The sequence below is a fragment of the Hesperophylax consimilis genome, chromosome 23 (assembly GCF_061612785.1).
Source record: "Hesperophylax consimilis isolate HC1 chromosome 23, BYU_Hcon_1.0, whole genome shotgun sequence".
Classification (NCBI taxonomy): domain Eukaryota; kingdom Metazoa; phylum Arthropoda; class Insecta; order Trichoptera; family Limnephilidae; genus Hesperophylax; species Hesperophylax consimilis.
In genome coordinates, this window is record NC_142858.1 from 20340070 (window position 1) to 20356399 (window position 16330).

The window sequence follows — 16330 nt, forward strand, 5'->3', positions numbered from 1 at the left end:
ATTTAGTTTTGGTGTAACTGTCAAGAATCGTATACTAAGTTATATTAAGCTAAGCCCCATTGGCCTTATTAATACGGCATAATTACCCAAAAATTATTCACAATAATAATTTTGGACTTAATAATCTCAAATCATACCTGATTTATGACTATCATCAATCAACTATTGTGGAGGGTTAAAAATCCTAACCTAAGTTTTAGGTTTTATTTTATTTATACTTTCCAATTTCTTTTAACAAAATATCAACCGGCACACGAGCATGAGTTTGTCTTTGAACCAAATCCTGATCGAAAATATATCTGTTTTTAGAAACGGAACCAGTGTCAGTTGAACATGCTTATTGCTTAAACAAGTACCCTGTACACAAGTTGCCCAGCCCTATGGAATCATAACTAAGAGCTTTACTACCCTTCGTCAATTGCAAAGGGATATGTTAAGAACATTCTATACATTATTCGTGCTATTTCCGTATGTCTTGTCCTATTAGCACGTGTGGAACCCAAGGGGAATGCCGGGACTGGGAACGCGAATGCCGCGCTCCGCCTCCATGGGTCAGGACCGCCTGCGTCCGGGCCGCGCTGGGGACGAAGTCAAGAGGAGGCGCTCCAGTTAGTATTTTACTTCACTTTATGGCTATCTTGACCTAACCTAATCCAACTGTTAGTTATAGCACACTAGTGTACCTATATATAATCAAATCTTCAATTACCAGATTCATTTTCTGTGCCTATCGTAATATTTACTAGTAATTTGTTTCATTTTTATAAATCGTTACAATGTAAATGTTACTTTGATAATGAGTCATGTGGAAAAGTAGTCTCGACTCCTATCATTGAACGGTTAAACAGTTCTCCTATTAATACCTCATTCTTTCATGTTAATGATCCACTGAACCAAATAAACCTATGAAGTGTAAATTTTTATTATGTTAATAATTGCAGACAGTTTCTCCCTGCTCTGTAAGCCGAGCCCCGCTCTGTTGGGTGTGGCTGGGCTGGGTAGCGCGGAGGTGAGCTCCGTGAGTCCCGTCACCATCAGTTCAGAGGCGCTGAGTGTGCGCCCCATCATGTCGCTGCTGCTCTTCAACAAAGACATCAATGTTCTAAAGAAGAAGATGGTCAACTCTGTGCGCATCGCAGCTCTAAGGAAATTTGGCCTAGAGGTAAATATTATGTCTATCTTGTAAAAATTTCTACCAGTCTTTTTGTACTGTCTTCTTATACTGTACTTCTTGTACTGTCTTCTTATGACAACTTTACGATTTCAGGCTTTGAATTGGATGCTCCATTGCGTGACGCAACCGACTTGCTTCCACGACATCATGTGGTGGTTCAACAGTGCCATGGAGCAATACAGGCCCTTGATTCCTGAAGGAGCTCCACACAATGCAAGTTCTCCAGTTTGTTCAATCACCGAAATTATTAATTGTAGAATCCAATTTTTTACTTCAGCATGCAATAAAATTACTTTGAACGAAGCCTCATATTTAAAACATTTATTTTTTAGGATGAAGCTGATGTACTGCAGTGGTCTGAGAGACTGGCAGGTGCTGGGCTGCGAGGAGGCATTCGGGAGGCCCTGCATGGCATGCTGCAAGCCATCAGCCACCTCATGCCCGCTCTGCCGCCCACATCGCCAGCCGCACTGCAGGCTATCCGCTGCTGGGGACTGCACTACACGCCCCGTGACCACCTCTTCCTGCACAGGTTAGCCTTCACCTCATTTATCGATTTGATAGTCAATGTGTTGGAGTTTTAAACACCCTAACCTAAGTTATTGAAGTAAATCAACGCATGCGCACTAGCGATGAGTCGTACAATTGAGCTAGCTCTTTCTGATGAGTCATATTCGTACGACTCGCGGTTAACCGTACCATGGCTCAATAAAGAATTTGAGTAAAAAATATTTAGACTTAAAAAATATATTCATGTAGATCAAAAAATACCGATTCTGAATATACATTTTTAAATTTTTACTCTCAGAATTATAAAATCTAATTTTTAAAATGACTTCAAAGTTTTTTTTTTGTACTCCACGATTGGTCAAACGAAATCTGATGTCCAATGTACTCCATGTTAAGTTTGTACAATCTACAAGCCATCTACATTTACATTATCTGGGTTTGGTAATCTGAAATATGTATGATGATTTAAGATTTGTATTAAATAAATATAATAAAAACAGCATCCTAAACTGGACTCCACGCACACGCTTACATACCTTTATATGAAGCACAACAAGATGTCCTCTCCATTCCATATTCATTCTCTGGACGAAGATACTGAACCATAGGCGCGTAAAACAAGATTCAACAAGCATTCAAAGAAAGAGACCTATCAGATGAATTAAGGGTTAAAATGTAGCGTAGCGAGTGTGGCGAACCCATCGCTCAGGGAGTGGAAACACAACCTGCAATAGCCATCCCAAGCCAAGGTGTGAGCTACGATGTTCAGGTTGAATGACCTGGGAAACAGGATCGCATCTCGTAGTATTTAAACCTTACACCATCACTCGGGGCTCTGCTGGAGTGGACCTTCTATTTTCTTAATCATTCGTGGGATGAAAATCGGACCATTCAAAAACTCCTCGTGGGGCCTTCAGGGAATAAAGAGGGAATTAACTCCTTCGTCATGGGGCCTTCAGGGAATGCCTTAATGCTCACGGGAACTACATGTAAACCGTTTCCTCCCTATAAATAAATAAAAAAAGGGTTAAACAATAGAAAGATGACATCCTGAAGCTGATACTGTCAGGCAAAAAAAGAGTTGCCTAGAGTAATAAGATGGTGTAATACCTTTTTTTGCTATTTGTTTTTCGGGTGTTATGCCGTGTTTCGCTCACTCCTTCTTTAGCCAACGTTTCGGACAGCATTGCAGTGTCCATCATCAGGGCAGATGTGTTATTTATCAAAATATTATCAAAATAACACATCTGCCCTGCTGATGGACACTGCAATGCTGTCCGAAACGTTGGCTAAAGAAGGAGTTAGCGAAACACGGCATAACACCCCAAAAACAAATAGCAAAAAAACTTATGGCCGTGAAAATCTTAAATCATATTTGGTGTAATACCGTTTGTTTATTGAAGGTAGTCGATTCCTAAGTAAGCGTGGCCTTATGAATCATGAGTGTCCAGGATCGGAAGATGTTTACCGGAAGATTATCGGGTAATGGATGCGTTATTCACGAGTCAGTCCAGAGGTGGCCTAAAGCTCTGAGCTGTCATTCAAGCTCTCTCCAGTTCTTTTACCCAGATTAGCATTACCAGGTTCTGTCGCTAGTTCGCAGGTTTGGCAACCACAGCGTTCCATAATATCCAGTGTTGGCAATACGACTAATATACAATTGTAAATGTTTCAATCATGCAAGTCCCACACACCAAAACCATACATAAACGTATACCATCTTGTTCCACAGGTCCCAGATCTTTAACAGCATCAGCAGGGTGTTGTCGCACACAGAAGATGATGCAAACCGAGACAATGCTGTTACCCTGCTCCATGAGCCAGTTCCTGGACCGAGTAATCCAGCCGAACCTGAGGTAATAAATACACAAACAATGTACAAAGTTATACAAGTATATGATAAAGAAAAATTGCCTTATCTTGAAATAATTCCACAGACTTGCATGCTGCTCTACGGGTTCCCGGACATCACGGGCTGGTGCGACGTGAGCGTATCATCACGCCACGCACTGGCCGGCGCACTCACCGACGGCTCCACCGAATCCTTCTGGGAGTCGGGTGAAGAGGAACGTGGCCGTACCAAGTGGATCCAGATCACCTGTCCCCTGGGGGTTGCTCCCTCCACGGTGCACATCCACATTGACAACACCAGGGATATTGTGGTAATTACTTCAGACCTCTTTACGAAGCACATGTTACTAAATTTCTTAGCTGAATATCGTATTCACATAAATGTTTTCTATCGTAGAGCAAAGCGATGGTAATATCATTTACCTACGGATACAGCACAGAGGAATTTATGCACCTGCGTAACTGCGAGCTAACAGCACAGAGCAGCGGTTGGATCATGCACTGTTTACCATGTAAGTATTGTGTTGAGGGTATTTTGTGTATATCTAACACCTAACCACAATATCTTTAATAAGTACTTATTACTGGTTTCTAGATTACAACGAGCGTAATGCCAACCCCATGATAATCCGCTGTGACATTCGTGGTCCTGACAATGCCGTACGTGTGAGGCAGGTGCGTGTTCTTGGGCAACCTGCCGTGGACAATTCCCACAGTGTTCTGCCTGCACATATCACTCTGCAGAACCATACGGAGGTCGAGACCTTGAGGGTGTTCCGTTTAATAACTTCACAGGTAAGTCCCAACACAGATTTGATTGCGAAAGAAAAAAAAAATTAAAATAATTAAACTTATTTGATATTGTTTTAGGTGTTTGGTCAACTAATTTTGAACAACATTGACATTCCCGGAGAGGGTATCGAAAATAATGACAGAGAACATAACGACATGAAAGAGTACATGGTTGGAATACTATTCTCTGGGAAGAAGTTGACTACCTTACAGAAGCAGGTAAAATATTAACTTTATCTTTGTTATATACAGACTTGGTGGTACTGTGAGGATCTCAATAATAGAACGCGTGTGCGGATAGAATGTTTATTAACACTTTAGTACGGATTGTCTACTACTATCTTCTTAGCTGTCAGTTGGGAAAAGAGAGCGAGCAGATGCATCTGTCATCTCGCTCTTACATATTCAAAAAGCAGGCGTACCACCTAAAACCTTTCTTACAATCTTTAACAATTATATATGTTACATTTGTATTACAGTAATATCTAATATCTAATGTTCAGGTAATGGCCCATATCGTGGAAGCCGTGAGTTCGGAAGCCCAGCGCGCCCGGGAGATTTGGGAACACAGCGACGTGCAGCAGGACCCACAGGCCATTGTCGAAGAGGAGATTGTGGATCTAAACATCACATTGCAAATGGACGAGTATATATTTGAGATGCTCTCTATGGTAAGTTGGATTCCGATTCGCCGTTGTAATAGGTGACAATGATTTGAGATGGTTTGCATGATGATTTTTATTTTTTAGGTGCTGGCCCTGTCGGGAAGCAGCTCTGGACGCGCATACCTCGCCAAGCAATTGGTGCTCATCCGGGACCTACTCACACTCCTCCACACTGGCAGTGCTCGAGTACAGAGACAGGTCCTTACAAGCAAATGATTTTAAAGAGACCATATTTTAATGTATTTGCTTAGTGGAACAAACAGGTTCCAACTATTTTGGAATACCTGTTTTTAGATATAGTATACCACTACACAAGCAAGAATCTCTTTATTCTGATTTATCTCTACTTTTTTACTAAATTATGAACTTGTATGATAAATATGATATATAATACAAAATGGGATAATTTATAGATCAACCATTAATTGACCATCAAAAATGTATGTTTTCCAGGTGATTGCTGTTCTTCGTAGAATCATTGAAGAAGTAACTCCCCAGCGAATGGTTATGGCCCTAAATCCCGCACACTTGAAAAATCCAACGTAAATATTGTTTTATTTAACCTTACTTCATAATACAACTGAATATATTGAGACCTTTTAATGAGGATGTCTTTCAGGGAGAGTTTCATGGACCACCTGGTGAGTTGCATCAGCAAGTCCCTGAAGGCGCAGGTGAAGAGTCGCACCGGCGGAGTGGGGTCCGTGGCAGCCTTCACCAGCATGGCCACCGCACTGCAGAGTCCCATGCCGGGGCAGGCACAAGTGCCCTGGTTCCTGCACGGGACCATGTCCCGCAGCCACGCTACGCTTATCATACAACTCCTTGTGGATATCATGGAGGTTTGTTTTTTCTCCTTACTCTCTATCTACATAAGGGATGTTAACTCTTGGTGTGCCATCGCTACTATTTACATAATAACTTATTTATTTTTGCAAATTGATGTTTTTGTTAATTGTACAATCTTACCAGATAATGTGCTTACATTTTTATAAAAGTAGTACAAGTACCTATTTAATCTACCATAAGTAGTTTCCCCCGAATAGCTCAGAGAAATGAATTTTTTTTTGGTGACGATACTTACAGAAACACTTAAGAGGAAGTGACGTACTTGACTTACTTTAACCAGTGATTCCATTAAGTGATGATGATTATTTGGAGTAATAAATGTAAATGAAATTTCGGCCTCCAGAGTCATTTTTATTGTTTTTTTTATTTTTGTTTTTTTAATAAAAAATATTTTTATGAAAGTACTTCCTGGACAGTAAGGCCATTCATATACGGAGGTACTTACAAGCGACTCGAGTTTCGTGAGTGTAGCAAACTATTTAGCTAGTGTTCGTATGCACTGATGTGTTTGTAGAAAGCTACACGAGTTGCATTGTCATCTACTACTCGTTTGACAGGAATAATGTCCGAACATGATTTAATAACTACATTGTGGTTGCCAGTGACAAAGAGGTCTTTTTTTGGTTTGAAAAAAAAAATAAACAAACACAAATGTCACCGGAGACATTTTTTACTCAAAATAATGTCAAGAATCTTTGATTAAAGTATGTCAAGTACATCTCTTAACAAACTGTAGAAGTAATAATTATAAATTTTTAGATTAAATAGGTATATTATGCAACAAGTAATAAAAATCTCTCTCAAGTAAGTGAAGTGACCAGGTTTTCTAATATGCTTGTTCTTTTATCCATCAGGGCAAGATGTCCGCTGCGTGGGCACAGACTGCTACCGCCGCAGTTGCTCAGAATATATTTGCTCTGACCATGGTCAAAGAAGAGGAGCGTACCATCGCTGACTGCTTGGTGTCACCTGTTTTGTGGAAGGCTCTGGGCTCACTGTGCGTTGTCAATGATGAACAAGTTGAAAGGTTCGTTTCTTTAGTTCAATAAATACTAACAACAATTGTTAGGAAATGGGTACACATAGTACTGCTAGTACATACATCACATTCGTCAGTTTTGATGTCAAAATTTCAAGTCAATTATTAGATGCATGTCTGCTTTAAACAGAAGGGTGCATTTTTAAATGATTGCAATATAGCAGATTGTCATTATAGTAGATTGTCATCAAACCTCTTTTTTAATAATATCTGTCGTGATTGGCTGCATTGTTAATCTCATTCCATGTACTATTCTCAAATATTATTGTGGTGTCATCAGCGAATGATATAAGTTTTCCACTTAGTGCTAAATTATCAGTGCGCTAAATCAAGTGAAATACTTTATATCCTATGTTCCTGGGACTGAGTCAATCAAAAAATGTGTTTAATTAAACATATCAATCGAATGTTAGATTTAGGACGGGTTGATTCACAGAATTTGAACAATTCATCAAATTTCAATGCTGAGGTTCTAGTTCTTTGAAGGTTCTATTCGTGATATAACTGGCCAATAATGATACAATAACAGAACTTGAAAAGAACGTTCACAGAACTTGAAAATCAACATTGAAATTTGATGAATTGTTCAAATTCTGTGAAACAACCCGTCCTTAGTGTTTTCAAATGATGAGAAATCTGATGAATTATTATTACCTCTCAATAAATACCATCCACCATTAGATATTATCATAACAGATATGTCTGGAAGATCTCCAACCTAACTACCACATTGTACATGTATTTCTCCAAAGCTGAATACCATAATATTATCGAGTAACTTATCTCGGTAGATTGGTCATTTTTAGACGAGGAAAATAATTTAAATAATCAATTAGAAACATTTTACTCAATTTTAAATACCTCGATAGAACGCTTTGTTCCCAGGGTCAGCTTCACTCCATCTAACTATCCCAAATGAAAAAGGAAAAAAAAAGAATTAAAAAAAAGGAGTGAATTAAAAAAAATGTATTAATCACAAAAAATGTATCCACACAATATATAAACATACCTGAAAACCTAATGATTACATAACTTTTACAAAATGCTGTAGTGATTATGTTAGCCTAATAGAAAAAAAGGTATACCAAAATGATAAAAAAATATGAAAGTTTTTTCTAAATTTCAACAAAAAAACGATTGTGGATTTTGCAATAACATGTAATTAAATTTAAAAAATGTGCTGACAGTATCGAAGGTAAAGTTAGTCTCTTTGCTGATTCATTTAAAAGCGTTTATGATGCAGATATTCCTGACATTTCAGTGGAAAAAGAGTTATTTAACACCTTTTCATAAAAAAAGGTGATAAAAGCGAAATATCAAACTACAGACCAATTTGTGTAATGACTGCTTTACCAAAACATTTTGAGAAAATATTGCTATCAGCAACATTATAGTTCCTAACATCACAGGTCGCTCTACCTTAAGTAATTTAATGACTTATGAAAACTACATATCTGAATCCCTTGGTCTCAAACAAAAGGTGGACAGTATATACACTTATTTAAGTACAATTTTTGATAAGGTTCGACATCACATACTTATATTATAAACTCCGATTGTTGAACATCAAGGGTAAATTATTGAGTTGGTTTGTTATTGCACCTTAGCAAAAGGGTGCTTAGTGTAATGATTAATTCTGTACAATCTTATGTAATTGAGGCCATAAGTCGGGTTCCTCAAGGGTCCCGCCTCGGCCCAATATTTTTCTCATTATTCATCAATGACATTGTTCACCAATGTAAACATGTAGAAGTCCTACTATTTTCTGACGACTTAAAAATATATAAAATAATATGAAATGTATGCGATTGCCAAATTTTACAAGCATAAATATAAATTTACAAAAAGGTTCTTACCCACTAACACATTGGTAAAAATACATTATGCTCGGTTACAAATACAGGGAACAGAAAAGGAGAGAAATTTTTTAAAACATGTTAGTAAAACATAATTCACATTTTAAAATTGGGTCGGACACCAAAATAATTTCCTACCGTTTTAATAGTGGTTCATAGTGCTGATCATTTTTTCATACAACTATTACAAATATTTCCATCAAATTACAACAAATTGTATTTACATTAATGTTACTTACAATCCTTTATGCTAAGAGCTAAGTTGCTGATAGTCCTATAGATATTAAACGATGGACAATGACTTGTATTGCAGATTGAGTCAGCGCGGTTGGCTGGAGGTTGTAAGCGGTGAGGGCAGGGACAAGGAAGTGAGCCGGCCACTGTGCAACAACCACGACGATGGCTGCACCGTGGCTATCATGGAGTGCCGGCTGTGCGGGCCCATGTGCCAGGAGTGCGACCGCTTTCTGCACCTCAGCCGCCTCACACGCCACCACGTGCGCACCGTAAGACACACATTGGCTGAATTTGTTAACATTTTTCTAATCGTTGATCATAAAGCAGAAGACCTTGAGAACTAGTATGATACCATTAGGAATGTTTGGATTATGGACCTACTATGAACTAAATATATTTTTAAAATTCAGCTTTATTGGTTAAAAGGAGATGTAATTTTAAAAGATTCATGAAATAATGAATGAGTTTTACCTTACAATAAAACTTGTATAAAATACTTAGCTTTATTTCGGGGGTTTAGGATCACAGGGGCCTGTACAGGGGACTGTACAGGGCCTGTACAGGGGACAGGGGACTGTACTACACAGTTTTGAGATTTTTTATTTTTATTTTTTTTTTTTATAGTGATTACCTCACAAGAGTCCCAACTGCTCCCGTCTGGAGCCAGTGAGACTATGGCTTCCCCAATTGGGGAATGTTGTGAGGCTGAAGGTAAGTGGGGAAGGGAAAGAGGAAGGTGGGGAAGTACCTGGCTATTCAGATCTAGTCACTAAACACGGCTAAAGCCATTTGGAGCAACTTTTCAATTCTGAATGGTGGTCTTACACCAGGGCGATACTGGTAGTATCTTCCACTCTGGAACGTGCCGCAAATATACTTTATATTTTTTTAATTAATTAATTGTGGAATAACACAAATTAATCAAATAAAATTTATTTGCGCACGCCGGGTTCGAACCCGCGACCTTCGGAATGGCAGTCCAATGCGTTACCACTGGACTATGCCGGCCGTCAGCCGTTAGCCGGAGATAAACGCAAATGAAGATTGGAATGCTTATATGCTCAAGTGTACGTAAAAACTAAAATGCCAAACGGCTGTATGTACAAGTAGTGCTTTGTGTCACTAATAAATTTGATTATGGTATTACCGAAACAAAGCTTAACTATAAAAACCTGTTTTGTAGTGAGGCCCCTGTGATCCTAAGCCCCCGATTTAAAACTTATAAAGTGAGATGAACAATTTGCCGTCAATGCAGCCAATCGGTGTTTATTACAAATCTTTGTTTTCAATTCTTGGTTTAAATACTCCGCCAATGTCACCAGCCAGTTTGTTAAAAAATGTATGTTTTAAAAAAAGCATTATGTTGTTTTTTTTAAATTGTGTCTCTATGTTTAGACTTTGTATTTTACGAAAAACCATTTCTGCATGGGTCATGATATTTTCTGCAATAGTATATGTTTTAGAGCACAAATTATAAACATTAAATTAAATGTAGCAAATGACAATAATGAAAAATAAGCATTTTTAGGTAAAATGAATCGTGGCACGCCCGCCATAAATAATTATTAGTTCAGTATTTTAATTCACTTCAACTCAACAACACGTCTTGCTTATAATTCTTTCTCCTATCAAAAGTATTCCTTTTGCTCTGAATATTGCTAGCCTGAAGAGTGAAACCAGATAAATACTGTTTTTAGAACCCCAACGGTAAATAAAAAATATTTAATTTCTAGAATTTCTCCATAAAATTTTAGTCATATACAGACTAGTTATCCAAATCCAAGTCATATATTGACAATCGGTATACTAATAATATGTGTAAATCAGAGAGCTAATTGAAATTAATTAATTATTTCAGGTGGTGAAAGAAGAAGAGACAGCCATTCGCATCGACTTGCACGAAGGATGCGGCCGGGTGAAGTTATTTTGGATGCTGGCATTGGTAGACCAGCGCAGTTTGAAGGCACTCGTAGAGTTGCGCCTCAACGCCGCGGTGCCGGAAGGAGTGCCGGCAGCAGCACGCGACCCATCTACCGGCGTATGCCGTTTTTGTGGAGCTCACTCCAGTGTAGGATTACTCGCCATCGGCAACGTCTGCGCAGAAATGGAGTGTCAGGTACTGCAAGGCGTTCTTTCTCTGTTCAAACTCAAAATTAATATTTCACCACTTTTTACTTTCCCCAACACCCACCCGTCAAGCCCAAATGTTATTATCGAAGACTGCCAATCCTTCCCTCAACTGCCAAGCATTTTACTAGGGCAATAATACATTTTTCAAAGCTCTAAATAGCTTTACTTAGGAAAGTACATCATTCAGTGGTCGGCAACGTATAGTCAATCTTCCACCCCACATTTATTTAACATACATAATATTATTAAGAAATAAAATTATTATGTATTTGTTTGTTCACAGGAGTACAGCAAGAAGGCATGCGTGCGGGTGCTCTCGTGCGGCCATCTGTGTGGCGGGTATCTTGGCGAGCGGCGGTGTCTGCCATGCTTGCAAGGCTGCGCGGGATCGCGCGCCCCCTCGCCCCTGTTGCAAGACGAGGCGGCCGCCTGGATAGCCCCCCGCCCCCCCCTACGACAAGACGCAGAAGACATGTGCATGGTGTGTTTCACCGACCCATTGGGAGGCGCCCCATCCTTGCAGCTCGCTTGCGGACACGTGTTCCATCTGCACTGCACCCGCAGAATCCTAGAAACCCGATGGTTCGGCCCTCGGATTTCATTCGCTTTTTCGCGATGCCCAATATGCAAGGTAAAGTCGTTTAACTATTTTTGTATTTTGAGCCCATTTTTATGTAGATTTATAAATGCATTGCTAACATTAATTCGTAAAAACTAAAGATCGAAAAGATTGGAAGTATTTCATTGAGCATTGCTTTTTTTTTACATAATTTTTTTTTAAATTTTTACATCTAGTATAAACCTTTTAACTTATTTCTATTACATTAAGGACACTCACTTTACAATACATTTAAAACTTATTCTTTATCGTATTTAGGGATATCTGCCGGTGATTCATTAAAAATCTTAAATCCTTTAAAATAGAGATTATTTCGGGTTCCCGACAAATTTGTTTTTGGAAGTCTATAATCTCCACAGTTTCTCGTGGGGTAGCCATGTATTCCGAAATTAAAATTAACATTCTTAAACATGTATTTTGGAAGCATCTTATTTTTTAGCTTAAATATAAATATTAGGATATTGTATATTATTCGCTGTCTCATACTTAACATTCGTAGTTTTTTCTGCATTTATTTATACTGGGTTTTTACTTACATGAGAACTATCCAGTTTAAAAAAACTCAGTTAATTTAGAGACAAAAATCTACAATTGCATAAAAATTACATACTGTAATATACAGGTAGATTACTTACAATTAAAAAACAAAACAAATAAAAATATAAAATTATACACAAGCTCAGTAAAATGACAGATAATACTAGAAGAGACAAGAGACACGAGAGTTACAGTGATACATAATATAATTTATTATTATCTAAACATATTATTTAGCAACAGCAGAACATTTAGAATCTGTACAGATTATTGACGAAAATATCGATATAATATCTATATCTAAATCATATAAAATATCACACTCAATCTTATTATAGAGTCGACACATTTGGGTCAGAGGGCTAATATAGGCAATATTATTTTTGAATGTATTCAGGTGAAAAATGCTATGGTGTCTTAAACAATGGGAATTATGGACATTTATTTCAATATTGTTAAACATATTAGGTCAGTCAATTGCCTTCTAATTTTAAGTGTATTAATCTTGAAGTATTCACGACGTTTGATTTAAGATGGTCATGCAGTCCACATTTGAAAGATAATAGCCTATGCATTTTTTTAAACCGATTTTATTATGTTTTCATACTTTGGATAACATCTGTGGTGATGTACAATATAATGTCTCGCATGCAGGACGACATGGAGCACCCGGCGCTGGACGACCTGCTGCTGCCAATCCGGGACTTGCAGGCCGAGGTGCGGCGCAAGGCACTGACCCGGCTAGAGTACGAAGGCCAGAGTGAGGCGGCCATTATCACCGTGCGCTACAACAACAAGGCCTCGGACTACGCCATGGATAAATATGCTTACTATGTGTGCTTCAAGTGCAAAAAGGTAAAGCAACAATTTCAATTTAAGTTTTGTACGCCAAAACTATTGAATATTTGTTATATTTAAGGATTAAATATATAATTTATCGAGGGCTTAATGTCAAACAACGTCATCTACACAAAAACATAAGAATTATAATTAATGGTATGTCTTTAAGCCCCTCGAATTACCTAATGGTATGTATTTTTTGTGGAAAATGTTTTTTGTCATTAAACCCTCGATTCCACAATCAATTCTCTTCAGATTTACTTCTTACGAGTAATACACTGTTTTTATATTTGTAATATTCTGTTGTCTCTCCTTCATATAATCTGGGCCTCTTCAAGACCCGCATTAATAAATCCCTTCCTACAGCATATACCTTAACTCGCCCCACAATGCTGCCCAACCAAGTGGCTACATAGTTCCCATGCCTTGACAGGGGCGCTCTTGTGAAATGTCAATTTTTTTTTTTAAATTACCCTAAAACAATATTGAAACTTTAGGCCTACTATGGAGGAGAGGCACAGTGCGAGGCCGACGGTCCATCCGAGTACAACCCCGAGGAGCTGGTCTGTGGAGGCTGCTCTGATATCGCACAGGCCAAGTCCTGTCTGCGCCATGGCATTGACTTCCTCGAGTACAAGTGCCGCTTCTGCTGCTCTGTGGCTGTATTCTTTTGCCTCGGAGACACACACTTTTGCAATGGATGTCATGACGAGTTCCAGCGCATCCGCCGCATCCCCCTGGATGAGCTGCCTCAGTGCCCCTGCGGCCCCAAGGTCACGCAGCTGGAGGGCACGGAAGACGACTGCCCCCTGCGGGTGCAGCACCCCCCCACCGGCCTGGAGTACGCACTCGGCTGTGGCGTGTGCCGCAATTCCACCATCTTTTAGCGAATTGCCGCTGCTGAGCACAGCAGACCCAAATCGGACTCCGAATAGTTATTTGGCAAATATACAAGGCATTTAGATGCAGTGGGAATTGGGATACTGAACATTTCTTTCACAAAATGATTTCCACTGTACATCAATTAACTTTTTTGTTATTTTTTAAGGGTCCTACAGACGAACTAATTGGAATTATCGAAAGTTTTGCATACAGACAGTCCGACTTTATACGTTAAAATGGACATTACCTAGTGAAGCGGGTATTCAAGTTACATGTTAACATTTTTTTTTTGGAATAACTTACTGAGTAAAACCTCACATTGTAATATTTAATTATTGAATAAAATATTAGCGATTCTTAAACGAAAATTAGATTTTTTTTTTTTAATTTTTCGAAGAAAACTTCTTCGGAAAGGTTTTCACTTTGTGATGGCATTATTTATTTTAATAAAAATACAAATAACTTTGTTTACATCCCTTTATTTGTACGCAATCAACATGTTTCGTGAACAATGTTCACTTCTTCAGATTCCGAGTATACGTTTGATCCTGAAGAAGTGAACATTGTTCACAAAACATGTTGATTGTGTACAAATAAAGTGATGTAAACAAAGTTATTTGTCTTTTTATTAAAAGAAAATTTGAAACAGAAAAAGATACGGTCACATCTAGGAATTTAACCCAGGACCCTTACCTTGCCGGGGCACATAGATACGCCGTATCTTTTTCTGATTTTCTAATTTTTGTTTAACCTTTCCTCATCTGTGATGTGTATTTACTACACATTGCTTCTAATTACTTTAATAACTCTATAAATATAATAAATTCTGGGTTCAGATTTTAGGTATTCCTCTGTTATACATTTATGCACTGAATTAAAAAATAATATATTACATAGTTTTCAAATTCAATTAAAAATCAGAGTTTTTTGTTAAAAAATCGGGAACAAATACACCAATACAATCAACCGTGTGATACTAAATACGCGAAGAGTGTGCGAGGAAATGATACGCTATTGATGTCCCGCTTTAATTTGCTATGCGGTAACATGAGACATCCACACTTCTGCAGTTGTAGTTTTTGATTTAGACCATCGATACCTACGACCGCACAGCTGTGTTTGTGCCAGCTGCCAGCTGCGCCGCTACTCGCTAGTCAGTTGGCCGCAGTTGGCCGCGAACCGTCGTTAGATGTGGACCCCTCGCACGTTTTTTTAGCATCTGCCGATGGTTTTTACATGTTTTCAGCAATTAAATTACAATTATTATCACTTTTGATATAAAATATAATAAACATAATCAATTAGCTATGAATATTCATATTTTTCCGATATTAAATCGCTTATTTTGAGATGTGTATTGACTACACAGCACCGTAACGCGTGTATTTTTTTAGCACAGTAAGGGAAAGGTTAAGAAACACTAATATTATCCAATAATTGAATAAAAAATACTTTAAAACTATTTGGTTTGCCAGCAATGATAGGCTTTCCCTGTTATCAGTTGAAAAATAATCTGGACATAACAAAATGCAGTCATCTTCCTTATTACTTTATTGTAAAACCAAAAAATTTTAATTTCTATAATAGCATAGTTACATGACTAATTATCACATCTCATTTTTTTTCCTTGTCCAATTCGGGTCCGTAACTAATCGCATTGATAAGGCTCATGTCCATTACAGTATATCCTATCTTTGCACAGCCTCTAGAATTGCATTCCCCAACTTTGCCTGGTCGTGAAGTCCAACTTTTCCTTGACTTCGGTCTTCTGGCATTCTTAGCCCATAATATATCTAAGCCGCTCATTTGCGATTTATCTATGAAGAGTTTCCGAAGTTTACTACTAAATGTAAATTTACAAGCTAAATCATCCACAATGCTGTTTACATTCTGATTTGTTTGGGCAGTAGTTGGGTGACTCTTCCAGCTGACAACCGAACACACCTAAAGATCTGATTTTACGTCTGACTTGAAGATATCGACACATCCTCCAAACCAAAGCTGGTCGGCTTTAGGACCCTTTATACATATTAATTATTCTATATTCCTATATTCTGCATTGTAAAATAAAAGTACCTCGAAATGTGAATGAATTCAAAGTTTATTGACACGAAATGATGAAACATTTCTCAAAAATTATATGTACATTTTTGTGTATTTTTTAAACTGTTAAAATACTGTTTTCTTGCACAAATTCAATGTGCCATTTTTAGTTAAACTAAGTATGATTTAAATTTAAACACCTGTTATCTAGTTTGTCAGGAGTATGCATCCCCCCTCCCACTTCCCCTATCCTCTCGTCACCGGCTATCAAACTCTAGTTCAGTGTTCCCAAGTCTGATTAGCCCA

General features: G+C 38.1%; 1 protein-coding gene across 3 annotated transcripts in view; it reads left to right on the forward strand.

Annotated features, from left to right (window-relative positions):
- hiw (MYC binding protein highwire) overlaps positions 1 to 15625 on the forward strand; it is a 116200-nt gene extending 100575 nt beyond the window's left edge. For all 3 annotated transcript variants that reach the window (XM_089645845.1, XM_089645846.1, XM_089645847.1), the window contains exons 48-66: positions 488 to 608; positions 942 to 1162; positions 1268 to 1387; positions 1507 to 1706; positions 3417 to 3540; positions 3622 to 3846; positions 3933 to 4047; positions 4131 to 4330; positions 4406 to 4546; positions 4831 to 4998; positions 5077 to 5190; positions 5446 to 5534; positions 5612 to 5834; positions 6696 to 6868; positions 9050 to 9242; positions 10832 to 11089; positions 11387 to 11734; positions 12914 to 13114; positions 13597 to 15625. In XM_089645845.1, coding sequence (XP_089501971.1) covers positions 488 to 608; positions 942 to 1162; positions 1268 to 1387; positions 1507 to 1706; positions 3417 to 3540; positions 3622 to 3846; positions 3933 to 4047; positions 4131 to 4330; positions 4406 to 4546; positions 4831 to 4998; positions 5077 to 5190; positions 5446 to 5534; positions 5612 to 5834; positions 6696 to 6868; positions 9050 to 9242; positions 10832 to 11089; positions 11387 to 11734; positions 12914 to 13114; positions 13597 to 13986 — 3624 coding nt within the window. In that variant the 3' untranslated portion in view covers positions 13987 to 15625. The remainder of the gene's footprint in view (positions 1 to 487; positions 609 to 941; positions 1163 to 1267; positions 1388 to 1506; positions 1707 to 3416; positions 3541 to 3621; positions 3847 to 3932; positions 4048 to 4130; positions 4331 to 4405; positions 4547 to 4830; positions 4999 to 5076; positions 5191 to 5445; positions 5535 to 5611; positions 5835 to 6695; positions 6869 to 9049; positions 9243 to 10831; positions 11090 to 11386; positions 11735 to 12913; positions 13115 to 13596) is intronic.
- The last annotated feature ends 705 nt before the right edge of the window (positions 15626 to 16330 follow it).